We start from the raw sequence: 17,891 nt of genomic DNA on the forward strand, positions 1-17,891 counted from the left end.
CCCTTGTAAGATGTAATTTTCTATAGTAGAGTAGGGCAGGGCATGACAGGGGGTGTTTTGGGTTGTTCTATGTTTTCTATTTCTATGTTTAAGTTGTAGTTTGTCTATTTCTATGTTGGGATTGTTTGGGGTTGATCTCTAATTGGAGGCAGCTGATCCTCATTGCCTCTGATTAGAGATCATATTTAAGTAGGGGTTTTTCTCTTCCTGTTTGTGGGTTATTATCTTTTGAGTAGTGTGTTGTCCTCTCTGCGTCACGGTTTGGTGTTTTTGTGTTTTCAAGTTATTTATGTATTGCATTCAGTTTCACGTCTAATAAATGTGGAACTACGAACACGCTGCATTTTGGTCCGATCCTTCAAACAGCCGTGACACTCTAATAGGTCCTGTCTGCCAGTAGCACCATCCTGTCACTCTATAAAGTGTCTATAATAGGTCCTGTCTGCCAGTAGCACCATCCTGTCACTCTATAAAGTGTCTGTAATAGGTCCTGTCTGCCAGTAGCACCATCCTGTCACTCTATAAAGTGTCTCTATGTCACGTCCTGACCCTTGTAAGATGTAATTTTCTATAGTAGAGTAGGGCAGGGCATGACAGGGGGTGTTTTGGGTTGTTCTATGTTTTCTATTTCTATGTTTAAGTTGTAGTTTGTCTATTTCTATGTTGGGATTGTTTGGGGTTGATCTCTAATTGGAGGCAGCTGATCCTCATTGCCTCTGATTAGAGATCATATTTAAGTAGGGGTTTTTCTCGTCCTGTTTGTGGGTTATTATCTTTTGAGTAGTGTGTTGTCCTCTCTGAATCACGGTTTGGTGTTTTTGTGCTTTCAAGTTATTTATGTCTTGCATTCAGTTTCACGTCTAATAAATATGTGGAACTACGAACACGCTGCATTTTGGTCCGATCCGTCAAACAGCCGTGACAGAATAACCCACCAACAAAGGACCAAGCAGCGTGGAATGGAGCAGCGGTAGTCGTGGACATGGGAGGACATACTGGAGGGAAAAGGATCCTGGACGTGGGAGGAAATCCAGGCCGGAATGGATCGCCTCCCATGGGAACAGGTGGAAGCAGCGAGGGAAGTACAGCGACGAGATCAACAGGCAAGGCAACGAAGGAAACACAAGAGGCATTCCCCCCCCAAAAAAATTTGGGGGGCACATGGGAAGTTTGGCAGAGTCAGGGTGGAGACCTGAGCCAACTCCCCGTGCTTACTGTGGGGAGCAAGTGACGGGGCAGGTACCGTGTTGTGCGGTGATGCGCACTGTGTCATCAGGGCGCATTCACAGGCCGGTGCGATCTGTGCCCGCACCCTGCAGTTGTCGAGCTGAGTTGAGCATCCAGCCAGGGCGGGTTGTGCAAGCCATACGCTCCAGACCTCCGGTGCGCATCCGCGGCCCAGTTCGTCCTGTGCCTGCTCCTCGCACTCTCCCTCCAGTGCGCCTCCATAGTCCAGTACGTCCTGTGCCTGCTCCTCGCACTCTCCCTCCAGTGCGCCTCCATAGTCCAGTACGTCCTGTGCCTGCTCCTCGCACTCTCCCTCCAGTGCGCCTCCATAGTCCAGTACGTCCTGTGCCTGCTCCTCGCACTCTCCTTTCAGTGCGCATCCATAACCTGGTACAGCCAGTGCCTGCTGTGAGCACTCGGCCCTTAGTGCGTCTCCCCAGTCCGGTGAGACCGATTCCTGCTCCTCGCACTCTCCCTACAGTGCGCCTCCATAGCCCAGTATGTCCTGTGCCTGCTCCCCGCACTCGACCTGAGGTGCGTGTTACCAGTCTGGCGCCTCCTATGCCAGCTCCACGCATCAGGCCTCCAGGGCGCCTGCTCAGTCCGGGGTGTCCTGTTCCTGCTCCCCGCTCTTGACCTGAGGTGCGTGTTACCAGTCTGGCGCCACCTATGCCAGTCCCACGCATCGGACCTCCAGTGCGCATACCTAGTCCGGAGCCTCCAGCGACGCTCCTCAGCCCGGAGCCTCCAGCGACGCTCCTCAGCCCGGAGCCTCCAGCGACGCTCCTCAGCCCGGCGCCTCCAGCGACGCTCCTCAGCCCGGCGCCTCCAGCGACGCTCCTCAGCCCGGCGCCTCCAGCGACGCTCCTCAGCCCGGAGCCTCCAGCGACGCTCCTCAGCCCGGAGCCTCCAGCGACGCTCCTCAGCCCGGAGCCTCCAGCGACGCTCCTCAGCCCGGAGCCTCCAGCGACGCTCCCCAGCCCGGAGCCTCCAGCGACGCTCCCCAGCCCGGAGCCTCCAGCGACGCTCCTCAGCCCGGAGCCTCCAGCGACGCTCCTCAGCCCGGAGCCATTTACATTACATTTACATTTAAGTCATTTAGCAGACGCTCTTATCCAGAGCGACTTACAAATTGGTGCATTCACCTTATGATATCCAGTGGAACAACCACTTTACAATAGTGCATCTAAATCTTTTAAGGGGGGGGGGGTTAGAAGGATTACTTTATCCTATCCCAGGTATTCCTTAAAGAGGTGGGGTTTCAGGTGTCTCCGGAAGGTGGTGATTGACTCCGCTGTCCTAGCGTCGTGAGGGAGCTTGTTCCACCATTGGGGTGCCAGAGCAGCGAACAGTTTTGACTGGGCTGAGCGGGAACTGTGCTTCCTCAGAGGTAGGGAGGCGAGCAGGCCAGAGGTGGATGAACGCAGTGCCCTTGTTTGGGTGTAGGGCCTGATCAGAGCCTGAAGGTACGGAGGTGCCGTTCCCCTCACAGCTCCGTAGGCAAGCACCATGGTCTTGTAGCGGATGCGAGCTTCAACTGGAAGCCAGTGGAGAGAGCGGAGGAGCGGGGTGACGTGAGAGAACTTGGGAAGGTTGAACACCAGACGGGCTGCGACGTTCTGGATGAGTTGTAGGGGTTTAATGGCACAGGCAGGGAGCCCAGCCAACAGCGAGTTGCAGTAATCCAGACGGGAGATGACCAGTGCCTGGATTAGGACCTGCGCCGCTTCCTGTGTGAGGCAGGGTCGTACTCTGCGAATGTTGTAGAGCATGAACCTACAGGATCGGGTCACCGCCTTGATGTTAGTGGAGAACGACAGGGTGTTGTCCAGGGTCACGCCAAGGTTCTTAGCACTCTGGGAGGAGGACACAAGGGAGTTGTCAACTGTGATGGCGAGATCATGGAACGGGCAGTCCTTCCCCGGGAGGAAGAGCAGCTCCGTCTTGCCGAGGTTCAGCTTGAGGTGGTGATCCGTCATCCACACTGATATGTCTGCCAGACATGCAGAGATGCGATTCGCCACCTGGTTATCAGAAGGGGGAAAGGAGAAGATTAATTGTGTGTCGTCTGCATAGCAATGATAGGAGAGACCATGTGAGGATATGACAGAGCCAAGTGACTTGGTGTAAAGCGAGAATAGGAGAGGGCCTAGAACAGAGCCCTGGGGGACACCAGTGGTGAGAGCACGTGGTGCGGAGACAGATTCTCGCCACGCCACCTGGTAGGAGCGACCTGTCAGGTAGGACGCAATCCAAGCGTGGGCCGCAATCCAAGCGTGGGCCGCGCCGGAGATGCCCAGCTCGGAGAGGGTGGAGAGGAGGATCTGATGGTTCACAGTATCAAAGGCAGCAGATAGGTCTAGAAGGATGAGAGCAGAGGAGAGAGAGTTAGCTTTAGCAGTGCGGAGAGCCTCCGTGACACAGAGAAGAGCAGTCTCAGTTGAATGCCCAGTCTTGAAACCTGACTGATTAGGATCAAGAAGGTCATTCTGAGAGAGATAGCAGGAGAGCTGGCCAAGGACGGCACGTTCAAGAGTTTTGAAGAGAAAAGAAAGAAGGGATACTGGTCTGTAGTTGTTGACATCGGAGGGATCGAGTGTAGGTTTTTTCAGAAGGGGTACAACTCTTGCTCTCTTGAAGACGGAAGGGACGTAGCCAGCGGTCAAGGATGAGTTGATGAGCGAGGTGAGGTAGGGGAGAAGGTCTCCGGAAATGGTCTGGAGAAGAGAGGAGGGGATAGGGTCAAGTGGGCAGGTTGTTGGGCGGCCGGCCGTCACAAGACGCGAGATTTCATCTGGAGAGAGGGGAGAAAGAGGTCAAAGCACAGGGTAGGGCAGTGTGAGCAGGACCAGCGGTGTCGTTTGACTTAGCAAACGAGGATCGGATGTCGTCAACCTTCTTTTCAAAATGGTTGACGAAGTCATCCGCAGAGAGGGAGGAGGGGGGGGGGAGGGGGAGGAGGATTCAGGAGGGAGGAGAAGGTGGCAAAGAGCTTCCCAGGGTTAGAGGCAGATGCTTGGAATTTAGAGTGGTAGAAAGTGGCTTTAGCAGCAGAGACAGAAGAGGAAAATGTAGAGAGGAGGGAGTGAAAGGATGCCAGGCCCGCAGGGAGGCGAGTTTTCCTCCATTTCCGCTCGGCTGCCCGGAGCCCTGTTCTGTGAGCTCGCAGTGAGTCGTCGAGCCACGGAGCAGGAGGGGAGGACCGAGCCGGCCTGGAGGATAGGGGACAGAGAAAATCAAAGGATGCAGAAAGGGAGGAGAGGAGGGTTGAGGAGGCAGAATCAGGAGATAGGTTGGAGAAGGTTTGAGCAGAGGGAAGAGATGATAGGATGGAAGAGGAGAGAGTAGCGGGAGGGAGAGAGCGAAGTTTGGGACGGCGCGATACCATCCGAGTAGGGGCAGAGTGAGAAGTGTTGGATGAGAGCGAGAGGGAAAAGGATACAAGGTAGTGGTCGGAGACTTGGAGGGCAGTTGCAATGAGATTAGTGGAAGAACAGCATCTAGTAAAGATGAGGTCAAGCGTATTGCCTGCCTTGTGAGTAGGGGGGGAAGGTGAGCGGGTGAGGTCAAAAGAGGAGAGGAGTGGAAAGAAGGAGGCAGAGAGGAATGAGTCAAAGGTAGACGTGGGGAGGTTAAAGTCACTCAGAACTGTGAGAGGTGAGCCATCCTCAGGAAAGGAACTTATCAAGGCATCAAGCTCATTGATGAACTCTCCAAGGGAACCTGGAGGGCGATAAATGATAAGGATGTTAAGCTTGAAAGGGCTGGTAACTGTGACAGCATGGAATTCAAATGAGGAGATAGACTGATGGGTCAGGGGAGAAAGAGAGAATGTCCACTTGGGAGAGATGAGGATTCCAGTGCCACCACCCCGCTGGCCAGATGCTCTCGGGGTATGCGAGAACACATGGGCAGATGAGGAGAGAGCAGTAGGAGTAGGAGTGTTATCTGTGGTAATCCATGTTTCCGTCAGTGCCAGGAAGTCGAGGGACTGGAGGGTAGCATAGGCTGAGATGAACTCAGCCTTGTTGGCCGCAGACCGGCAGTTCCAGAGGCTGCCGGAGACCTGGAACTCCACGTGGGTCGTGCGCGCTGGGACCACCAGGTTAGAGTGGCAGCGGCCACGCGGTGTGAAGCGTTTGTATGGCCTGTGCAGAGGGGAGAGAACAGGGATAGACAGACACATAGTTGACAAGCTACAGAAGAGGCTACGCTAATGCAAAGGAGATTGGAATGACAAGTGGACTACACGTCTCGAATGTTCAGAAAGTTAAGCTTACGTTGCAAAAATCTTATTGACTAAAATGACGAAAATGATACAGTACTGCTGGCTGGTGGAGTAGGCTAGCTAGCAGTGGCTGCGTTGTTGACTTTGTTTGAACGTGTAGCTGGCTAGGTAACCTCGATAGTTTCAGTACTACTGTCATGGGTATTGAAGTTGAAGGAGGACCAAAATGCAGCAGGACTGTGTTTGTTCACTTTGAACATTTATTAAATCAAAACGAACACAAAAACAACAAACAAGAGAACGAACGATCCACTGACAGTCTGGCAAGGCACAAGGCTAAACACAGAACAATCTCCCACAAATGACAAACACAAACACACCCTAATATATGGGACTCTCAATCAAAGGCAAATAGACAACACCTGCCTTCAACTGAGAGTCCCAACCCCAATTAACCAAACATAGAAACAGACACACTAGACTAAACATAGAATACATGAAAACCAAACAGTGCCCAAAAACCCCGGAATACTTAAATCAAATGCCCCTTCAACAAACACACCACCCCGAACCACATAAAACGAATACCCTCTGCCACGTCCTGACCAAACTACAATACCTATTAACCCTTATACTGGCCAGGACGTGACAACTACACCTTGTCATGATACAAAAGCAACTATGTAGCTAGCTAACATAACACTAATCAAGACGTTCCTTTGTAATGTATTTAGTTTCTACAATGCTGCTCGTCGGTAATAGTTGGCTAGGTTTGGAAAAATGGCGTCGCGGGGGACGAAAATAGCTGGCTAGCTAACCTCGATAATTACTCTAAACTACACAATTATCAAGCTATGACAAAGACAACTATGTAGCTAGCTAGCTAACACTGCACTAGTGCTGCTAGTCGGTAACGGTTGGCTAGCTAGCAGTGGGTTTGATGATGACTAGGTGTGTTGACTAAGTCTGGAGTCTGGACAACGGCGTCGCGGCGCGGCTGGCTAGCTAACCTCGATAATTACTCTAAACTACACAATTATCTTAGATACAAAGACAGCAAAGACAACTATGTAGCTAGCTAACTAACACTAACACTACACTAATCAAGTCGTTCCGTTGTAATGTAATAGTTTCTACAGTGCTGCTAGTCGGTAGAAGTTGGCTAGTTGGCTAGCTAGCAGTGTTGACTACGTTAGGAGAACGAAAATAGCTGGCTAGCTAACCTCGATAATTACTCTAAACTACACAATTATCTTCGATACAAAGACGGCTATGTAGCTAGCTAAGAAAAATTGCTCAGAGTGAGCCCTCAGCGACGCTCCCCAGCCCGGAGCCCTCAGCGGCGCTCCCCAGCCCGGAGCCCTCAGCGGCGCTCCCCAGCCCCGAGCCTCCAGCGGCGGTCTGCAGCCCAGAGCCTCCAGCGGCGGTCTGCAACCCAGAGCCTTCAGCGGTGGTCTGCAACCCAGAGCCTTCAGCGGCGGTCTGAAACCCAGAGCCTTCAGCTGCGGCTTTTAGCCCAGAGTCTTCAGCGGCAGTTGGCGGTCCGAAGCCTCCGGCGATGATCCATGGTCTGGCTCCTCCGGACATACAGAAGCGGGGGGAATCAGCGGGCGGTGGGGGTACTATGCCCGGAACCAGAGCCGCCGCCATAGACATTAGTCACCCACCCAACCCTCCCTTTGTGTTTTGTGGTTGTTTTGTTGTTTTTTGTTTGTTTGCATTTGGAGTCTGCACCTTTGGGGGGGGTACTGTCACGTCCTGACCCTAGTAAGATGTCATTTTCTATAGTAGAGAAGGGCAGGGCGTGACGGGGGGTGTTTTGGGTTGTTCTATGTTTTCTAGTGTGTTGTCCTCTCTGCGTCACGGTTTGGTGTTTTTGTGTTTTCAAGTTATTTATGTATTGCATTCAGTTTCACGTCTAATAAATATGGAACTACGAACATGCTGCAATTTGGTCCGATCCTTCAAACAGCCGTGACACTCTAATAGGTCCTGTCTGCCAGTAGCACCATCCTGTCACTCTATAAAGTGTCTCTAATAGGTCCTGTCTGCCAGTAGCACCATCCTGATAAAGTGTATCGTACTTTCATTTATAGAACATATGATGTTTTATGTCTTTGACGTTGAATGACATGAGAAATCTTGTGCCAATCACGTAGGCTTTTCTAGAAATCTCTCTGTCATGCATTTCACTGTATCTATTCTCTTCTAGGGTGCAAGAGTAGCCATTGTCCTTGTAGTTGTTCCTAACGCCACTCTTGAAGTACAAGAGTTGAATAGAAAAGGTTTCTTTCTGATCAAATTCAATACATTTCAGTAGGCAACCCTTATCTGTCCTTGCATCACTATTTAACTATTTTAAAAATGGGTAACACTTTGTTTTAAGGGTCCATAATAAACCATTTATAAGGCCTTTAAGGCATTTACAAACCATTTGTTCAACATTTATTAATCATTACTCCCACAGTTTAAAACTATTTTAACATCTTAAACACAATTTTAATATCTTAAACATTATGTTAACATCTTAAATGTTATATTAACATCTTAACATTATGTTTACATCTTAAACATTATGTCAACATCTTAAACACAATTTTAACATCTTAAACATTATGTTTACATCTTAAACATTATGTTTACATCTTAAACACAATTTGAATATCTTAAACATTATGTTAACAACTTAAACAGTATTTTAACCCCGTAAACTCTCTCTGTGCAGTTGGATAAGGAACTGGAGGAGGTGACCATGCAGCTGCAGGACACCCCAGAGAAGACCCCGTACATCAAGCAGAACCACTACGGAGGCGTCAACAACATCCTCAGCATACGCAACTTCACCGACGGCAAAGGTGACTGACCACTGCTGCTTTTGTTCACACTTCTACAGCATCACCTCCCACATATTCCTCACTCATTAGAACAGACACACCTCTGTCAGCATGGACTGCTGCTGCTGCTGCACCCACTGTCTGCACATGATTCTCTCTGAAGAGTTGTACTCATCTGTCCAAGGTAAAACAGCTGTGCTCACCTCATAGATAGGGAAGAGCAAGCGTTTAATTGTTCCTCCAGTTTCTTGTCTGCTAATTATGATACAATACTACTATCGTCATGACAACTATTTTTCTATATTTTTTTATTTAACCTTTATTTAACTAGGCAAGTCAGTTAAGAACAAATTCTTATTTACAATGACGGCCTACCAAAAGGCAAAAAGTCCTCCTGCGGGGAAGGGGGCTGGGATTAAAAATAAAAATTCTATAAAAATATAGGACAAAATACACATCACGACAAGAGAGACAACACTACATAAAGAGAGACCTAAGACAACAACATAGCATGGCAGCAACACACGACAACACAGCATGGTAGCAACACAACATGACAACAACATGGTAGCAACACAACATGGCAGCAGCACAACATGGTAGCAGCACAAAACAGGGTACAAACATTATTGGGCACAGACAACAGCACAAAGGGCAAGAAGGCAGAGACAACAATACATCACGCAAAGCAGCCACAACTGTCAGTAAGAGTGTCCATGATTGAGTCTTTGAATGAAGAGATTGAGATAAAACTGTCCAGTTTGAGTGTTTGTTGCAGCTCCTTCCAGTCGCTAGCTGCAGCGAACTGAAAAGACGAGCGACCCAGGAATGTGTGTGCTTTGGGGACCTTTAACAGAATGTGACTGGCAGAACAGGTGTTGTATGTGGAGGATGAGGGCTGCAGTAGGTATCTCAGATAGGGGGGAGTGAGGCCTAAGAGGGTTTTATAAATAAGCATCAACCAGTGGGTCTTGTGATGGGTATACAGAGATGACCAGTTTACAGAGGAGTATAGAGTGCAGTGATGTGTCCTATAAGGAGCATTGGTGGCAAATCTGATGGCCAAATGGTAAAGACCATCTAGCCGCCCGAGAGCACTCTTACCTGCCAATCTATAAATTACGTCTCCGTATTCTAGCATGGGTAGTATGGTCATCTGAATCAGGGTTAGTTTGGCAGCTGGGGTGAAAGAGGAGCGATTACGATAAAAGGAAACCAAGTCTAGATTTAACTTTAGCCTGCAGCTTTGATATGTGCTGAGAGAAGGACAGTGTACCATCTAGCCATACTCCCAAGTACTTGTATGAGGTGACCATCTCAAGCTCTAATTCCTCAGTGGTAGTAATCACACCTGGGGAGAGAGGGGCATGCTTCTTACCGAAGGTTAACCTCTATGGGCTAGGTGGGACGCTAGCGTGCCACCCGTGGTGCACTCCATCAACAGCAGGTGCATTTCAAGAGCGGCAAATTTGAATCCAAATAAATGTCAAAATTCACATTTTTCAAACATACAACTATTTTACACCCTTTGAAAGATAAACATCTCCTTAATCTAACCACGTTTTACGATTTCAAAAAGGTTTTACGGTGAAAGCATAAATTTAGAGTATGTTAGGACAGTACATTTACAAGAGTTGTGTGTAATGTTTTGTCAATTCAAAGACAGGGTCACCAAAACCATAAAACCAGCTAAAATGATGCACTAACCTTTTACAATCTCCATCAGATGACACTCCTATAGTTCTATCAAGTTCATATTTATATCCAAAAACAGCGTTTTACTATGGCATTGATGTTGAGGAAATCGTTTCCCTCCAATAACCGGCAGTCAAGTCAGCGTCACAAATTAAATAATTAAAATTAGAAAACATTGGTAAAATATTATATTGTCATTTAAAGAATTATAGATTTACATCTCTTGAACGCAATCAACTTGCCAGATTTAAAAATAACCTTACTGGGAAATCACACTTTGCAATAATCTGAGCACTGCGCCCAGAAAAATACGCGTTGCGATACAGACTAGACGTCATGTTGGGGAGATCTAAAATCGAAAATACTATGTAAATAATCCATTACCTTTGATTCTCTTCATCAGATGTCACTTCCAGGTATCACAGGTCCATAACGAATGTAGTTTTGTTCAAAAAAGCTCATCATTTATGTCCAAAAATCTCCGTCTTGTTAGCACATGATCTAAGCCAGCCGGACTTCTCGTCATGAACGAGGGGAAAAAATATATTTACGTTCGTTCAAACATGTCAAACGTTGTATAGCATAAATCATTAGGGCCTTTTTTAACCAGAACATGAATAATATTCAAGGTGGACGAATGCATACTCTTTTATAACGTATTGGAACGAGGGTACCCAACATGAACTCGCGCGCCAGGTGTCTAATGGGACATCATCGTTCCATGGCTCTTGTTCGGTCAGATCTCCCTCCAGAAGACTCAAAACACTTTGTAAAGGCTGGTGACATCTAGTGGAAGCAATAGGAAGTGCCAAAATATTCCTCAGCCCCTGTGTTTTTCAATGGGATAGGTTTAAAGGCAATACAACACATCAGGTATCCACTTCCTGTCAGAAAATGTCTCAGGGTTTTGCCTGCCAAATGAGTTCTGTTATACTCACAGACACCATTCAAACAGTTTTAGAAAATTTAGGGTGTTTTCTATCCATATGTAATAAGTATATGCATATTCTAGTTACTGGGTAGGAGTGGTAACCAGATTAAATCGGGTATGTTTTTTTATCCAGCCGTGTCAATACTGCCCCCTAGCCCTAACAGGTTAAGGGCAGAGAAAGCTTGTTGGACACTAAGAAAGCTTTTTGTAGAGCATTTAACACATAATCCGGGGAGGGGCCAGCTGAGTATAAGACTATCATCTGTATATAAATGGATGAGAGAGCTTCCTACTGCCTGAGCTATGTTGTTGATGTAAATTAAGTAGAGAGTGGGGCCTAGGATCGAGCCTTGGGGTACTCCATTGGTAACAGGCAGTGGCTGAGACAGCAGATGTTCTGACTTTATACACGGCACTCTTTGAGAGAGGTAGTTAGCAAACCAGGCCAAAGACTACACCGTAGTACCTCTCTCGTAGTTCAGGACTACAGTACCTTGAACCTAAGTTTGTCGATTGCTCAATGATAAGCTTCTGTTCAGCATTTAGACTGACAGACAGACATATAGAGAAATATAAATGGGTCATTATATTCACCATGAGGATTCAGCCACATCGTAGAGAACACCACCACGTCCATATCTCTACCTCAGCCATCAGTATTCATGAGACTGGCTGGACTAAATGCATTTGGGCTGTGAATGTGTGGCTGTTACAAGAGTACAACAGTGTCAACAGTGATTACAGTCATTAGCACATGGTTTGGACTTGAAGGTAGAGCGGTGGGGTTGACTGACCACGGCATCCATATTAGGAATTGCCTCAGTTGTCAGGCCAGTTAAAATACGTAGTCCTCAACTCCTACAGTTGTTAGCAGTCAGTTGACAAGTTTGAGAGTTTCATAAGACAATTGAGGAACCTAATATGGGTGCCGTAAAGGATCTGGAGAGTAGTTACAAAGAGTTCAGAAGACATTAACATTACTGTGAGGTTATCTCTCAGGGCACAAGAGATAGTGACCTGTTACAGTAAATTGCTCTTTTGACACCATCCCACCAACATTGTTTTCACAGGTGGGTTTATATATTATTAATTTCCAAATAGGATTATACCGTGAATTGCTCACGTTAATAAATCATTTACCGCCGCAATCCAATCCATTATGCTATGTTTAGACATGCGCTCCTGTATCCTCCTCTTCAGATGCACATTTAGGATACACAATGCCACAGTGTGATCGTCCAATCAGGTCAATGTTATGCTAAGAGGTGAAGATCTGGGTCAACTGGAGAGGAATAAATGGAACATAAGGGGATCATTTCGGGGCTCTCCAGGTGGCATTTGAAAAACTGATAAGGCTGTTTACTTTGACAACAACTGTGTTCACACTCCCACGGTGACGAGAGGCCAACACCAGAATCCTGTCAGGCTGTTTCCCCCCTGGACTAAAATATTTTCCACAACATCAAGAAGCACAGCAGTCCCTCTCTCACTCGCTTTCTCTCTGTCTGTCTCTTTCTCGCTCTCTCTCTCTCTCTCGCCTCTGACTCTCTCCATCTGTCTGTCTTACTTTCTTTCTCTATATATCTATCCATCTCTTTCTCTTTCCCTCTCTCTGAGTCTCCCTCCATGAAGCCTCTCTGACTGTGCTACCAGCAGAGCTCCATTTAGCATGTGTTGAACACACAGAACAGAAATGTTGTCTTTGTTTGCTGCTGCCTTTAAAGTAATACCCAACAGATACTGTATCAGTGATGTAATACCCGACAGATACTGTATCAGTGATGTAATACCCGACAGATACTGTATCAGTGATGTAATACCCGACAGATACTGTATCAGTGATGTAATACCCGACAGATACTGTATCAGTGATGTAATACCCGACAGATACTGTATCAGTGATGTAATGCCCGACAGATACTGTATCAGTGATGTAATACCCGACAGATACTGTATCAGTGATGTAATACCCAACAGATACTGTATCAGTGATGTAATACCCAACAGATACTGTATCAGTGATGTAATACCCGACAGATACTGTATCAGTGATGTAATACCCGACAGATACTGTATCAGTGATGTAATGCCCGACAGATACTGTATCAGTGATGTAATACCCGACAGATACTGTATCAGTGATGTAATACCCGACAGATACTGTATCAGTGATGCAATACCAACACATACTGTATCAGTGATGTAATACCCGACAGATACTGTATCAGTGATGTAATACCCAACAGATACTGTATCAGTGATGTAATACCCAACACATACTGTATCAGTGATGTAATACCCGACAGATACTGTATCAGTGATGTAATGCCCGACAGATACTGTATCAGTGATGTAATACCCAACACATACTGTATCAGTGATGTAATACCCAACACATACTGTATCAGTGATGTAATGCCCGACAGATACTGTATCAGTGATGTAATGCCCGACAGATATTGTATCAGTGATGTAATTTACATAGCATTTGCTTTGAGAGAATGCTTGACATGCATTTTGTAATGCTATCTATTATTATTATTATGACTGATGGTGGTACATTCTTCGGTGTCCTTAGCTTGTCAGGTCTTGTGATCTGAACCAGGCATAGGGGACATACCAATGGCACACTATTCCCTATATAGTGCACTACTTTTGCTCAGAGCTCTATTGGAATCCTATCGGGTCCTGGTCAAAGGTAGTGAACTACACTGAGTGTACAAAACATCCTAATATTGAGGTGCAGCTCCCCCATTTCTGCTCTCAGAACAGCCTCATTCGTCAGGACATGGACGTTACAAGGTGTCGAAAGCGTTCCACAGGGATGCTGGCCCATTTCTTCCTACAGTTGTGTCAAGTTGGCTGGATGTCCTTTGGGTGGTGGACCATTCTTGATACACACGGGAAACAGCAGCGCTGCTGGGTTTCACACAAACCGGTGCGCCTGGCACCTACTATCATACCGCGTTCAAAGACACTTAAATATTTTGTCTTGACTAGTCATCCTCTGAATGGCACACATACACAATCCATGTCTCAACTGTCTCAATACATAAAAATCCTTCTTTAACCTGTCTCCTCCCATCAACACAGATTGAAGTGGATTTAACAAGTGACATCAAAAAGGGATCATAGCTTTCACCTGTATTCACCTAGTCAGTCTGTCATGGAAAGAGCAGGTGTTCCTACTGTGTTGTAGAGAATAGGGAGTCATTTTGTGGCGTGGTGTGACAGCCCGTATGGGGATTGATCCTGTTTGCTGTGTCATCTCTCCGTGTCTCTGCAGAGGGGGAGAAATCGATAGTGAAGAATCATCTTGAGCAGAAGCCTCAGGCCCAGTGGGGCTCCATGGATCCTTCCAGAATAAACAGAGGTCCCCTGGAGGATATCAACTCACCTGAACAGTGAGTCCTCCATAAAAAGTATCCCTCCTCCCTCCTCCTTTTTCATCCCCCTTTTTTCCTCCTACTGTTGTCTTTTTTTGCAGACTAGACATCAGATGTATTGCTACCACCACCAGCACTGCATGGCGGTTGCTCTGGCAACCAGTTCTGTAAAAAGATCGACCAATATAACATCCCAATCATCTACACACACTCTCTCCCCCTCTCACACACTCTCTCCCCCTCCCACACACTCTCTCTCTCCCCCTCCCTCCCTCCCTCCCTCACACACACACACACACACACACACACACACACACACACACACACACACACACACACACACACACACACACACACACACACACACACACACACACACACACACACACACACACACACACACACACACACACACACACACACACACACACACACACACATATAACCGGCAGAGCACAGCTGACTGCATGTTGTCCCGACTCTTAAAACGTGGCGGTCCAGAACACTCATAACACACTAAACTGACAAATAAAGAGCTACCTTCACTTATTATTCATGAGCAGGCTGGGGCATGTCGACTTCATCAGAGAGGGAAAAAAGAGTTTAAAGCATCATTGAGAGCCCTCCATTGCCGCCTCCTCTTCTCCCTCGTCCTCCAAGCTCTCCTCCTCCTACGTTCATCTAACTGGGACTGGATAGAGAGAACACATGAGTGAGTGAGTGAGTGAGTGAGTGAGTGAGTGAGTGAGTGAGTGAGTGAGGGTGAGTGAGTGAGTGAGTGAGTGAGTGAGTGAGTGAGTGAGTGAGTGAGTGAGTGAGTGAGTGAGTGAGTGAGTGAGTACATGAGAGGAACAGAGAGGGGAACCATGATAGAGAAGACACGGAAAAGAGAGAGCAGAAAACGGATAGAGAGAGGGAGACAGAAATGACATGATAGAGAGAGGACATGAGAAGGAGGGAGAGGAACCAAGAGGGAGGATCCATGAGAGAGTCACAGAGCTTATGTAACCAGTGATTTACGACTACAGTTAGAAGCAGCAGTAGCAGCAGGGGTTGAAAATAGACTGGGGAGACAGAAGAAGTGGAAGAACACTGAGTTATTCCCACACCACATGAATGTTTGATCACATGGTGGGAGGGAGGTGATTCCCAAACCTTCCATAACAAAGCCATCACCTACAGAGAGATGAACCTGGAGAAGAGTCCCCTAAGCAAGCTGGTCCTGGGGCTCTGTTCACAAACACAAACAGACTCCACAGAGCTCCAGGACAGCAACACAATTAGACCCAACCAAATCATTAGAAAATAAATAAAAATACTTCACACATTGGAAAGAATTATCAAAAAAACAGAGCAAACTAGAATGTTATTTGGCCCTAAACAGAGAGTACACAGTGGCAGAATACCTGATCACTGTGACTGACCCAAACTTAAGGAAAGCTTTGACTATGTACAGACTCAGTGAGCATAGCCTTACTATTGAGAGAGGCCACCGTAGGCAGACCTGGCTCTCAAGAGAAGACAGGCTATGTGCACACTGCCCACAAAATGAGGTGGAAACTGAGCTGCACTTCCTAACCTCCTGCCAAATATATGACCATATTAGAGACACATTTCCCTCAGTTTACACAGATCCACAAATAATTTGAAAACAAATCCAATATCTACTGGGTGAAATACCACAGTGTGCCATCACAGCAGCAAGATTTGTGACCTGTTGCCACAAGAAAAGGTCAACCAGTGAAGTACAAACACCATTGTAAATACAATCCATATTTATGTTTATTTATTTTCCCTTTTGTATTTTAACCATTTGCACATTGTTACAACATTGTATATAGACATAATATGATATCTGAAATGTCGCTATTCCTTTGGAACTTTTGTGAGTGTAATGTTTAATGTTCATTTATATTGTTTATTTCATTTTTGTTTATTATCTATTCCACTTACTTTGGCAATGTAAACATATGTTTCCCATGTCAATAAAGTGTTCTTTCATCAAAAAACATTTACAACAACCTGTGAGACAATTCACTGGTCTCATTTGAAAGTTGTCAGAATTGAAAGACTTTGAGCCAGTGAATGAGAAGGTTTTTTCTATAGTTACATAACTGCCATTTGGTTAGGTAATCGGCTTGAAAAGCACTGGCTCTAACAGAGAGGTGCTGTGTGAGCTGTCACCAGGCAGAAGCATGACATCTCTCTAACAGAGAGGTGCGGTGTGAGCTGTCACCAGGCAGAAGCATGACATCTCTCTAACAGAGAGGTGCGGTGTGAGCTGTCACCAGGCAGAAGCATGACATCTCTCTAACAGAGAGGTGCTGTGTGAGCTGTCACCAGGCAGAAGCATGACATCTCTCTAACAGAGAGGTGCTGTGTGAGCTGTCACCAGGCAGAAGCATGACATCTCTCTAACAGAGAGGTGCGGTGTGAGCTGTCACCAGGCAGAAGCATGACATTTGATTTTTGTCAGAAGATCTCCAAAGCACGGAGTGGATTATGGGTTAGTGGAGAGGAGGGACCAGGGAGGCTCTGGTGTGTTACTGTGGGGGGTGGGGGAGCAGGAGGGAGGGGACCAGGGAAGCTCTGGTGTGTTACTGTGGGGGTGGAGGAGGAGGAGGAGGAGGGGACCAGGGAAGCTCTGGTGTGTTACTGTGGGGGGTGGAGGAGGAGGGGGGGAGGGGACCAGGGAGACTCTGGTGTGTTACTGTGGGGGGGTGGAGGAGGAGGAGGAGGAGGGGACCAGGGAAGCTCTGGTGTGTTACTGTGGGGGTGGAGGAGCAGGGGGGAGGGGACCAGGGAAGCTCTGGTGTGTTACTGTGGAGGAGACGGAGGAGGAGGAGGGGACCAGGGAGGCTCTGGTGTGTTACTGTGGGGGGTGGAGGAGGAGGGGGGGAGGGGACCAGGGAAGCTCTGGTGTGTTACTGTGGGGGTGGAGGAGCAGGGGGGAGGGGACCAGGGAAGCTCTGGTGTGTTACTGTGGGGGGTGGAGGAGGAGGGGGGAGGGGACCAGGGAGGCTCTGGGGTGTTACTGTGGAGGAGGAGGAGGAGGAGGAGGAGGAGGAGGGGACCAGGGAGGCTCTGGTGTGTTACTGTGGAGGGTGGAGGAGGAGGGGACCAGGGAAGCTCTGGTGTGTTACTGTGGGGGGGTGGTTGAGGAGGGGGGGAGGGGACCAGGGAGGCTCTGGTGTGTTACTGTGGGGGGTGGAGGAGCAGGGGGGAGGGGACCAGGGAGGATCTGGTGTGTTACTGTGGAGGGTGGAGGAGGAGGGGACCAGGGAAGCTCTGGTGTGTTACTGTGGGGGGGGTGGAGGAGGAGGGGGGGAGGGGACCAGGGAGGCTCTGGTGTGTTACTGTGGGGGGGTGGAGGAGGAGGAGGAGGAGGAGGAGGGGACCAGGGAAGCTCTGGTGTGTTACTATGGGGGGGTGGAGGAGGAGGAGGAGGAGGGGGACCAGGGAAGCTCTGGTGTGTTACTGTGGGGGGGTGGAGGAGGAGGAGGAGGAGGAGGAGGGGACCAGGGAGGCTCTGGTGTGTTACTGTGGGGGGTGGAGGAGGAGGGGACCAGGGAGGCTCTGGTGTGTTACTG

At 47.9% G+C, this 17,891-nt stretch overlaps 1 protein-coding gene across 1 annotated transcript in view; it reads left to right on the forward strand.

Annotated features, from left to right (window-relative positions):
- The window catches only part of LOC106588960 (gamma-aminobutyric acid type B receptor subunit 2), a 471,406-nt gene that overhangs the window by 449,170 nt on the left and 4,345 nt on the right, over positions 1-17,891 (forward strand). Inside the window, exons 17-18 of the mRNA XM_014178545.3 lie at positions 8,181-8,310; positions 14,202-14,319. Coding sequence (XP_014034020.3) covers positions 8,181-8,310; positions 14,202-14,319 — 248 coding nt within the window. The remainder of the gene's footprint in view (positions 1-8,180; positions 8,311-14,201; positions 14,320-17,891) is intronic.

The sequence above is a fragment of the Salmo salar genome, chromosome 27, assembly GCF_965601325.2.
Source record: "Salmo salar chromosome 27, fSalSal1, whole genome shotgun sequence".
NCBI lineage: Eukaryota > Metazoa > Chordata > Actinopteri > Salmoniformes > Salmonidae > Salmo > Salmo salar.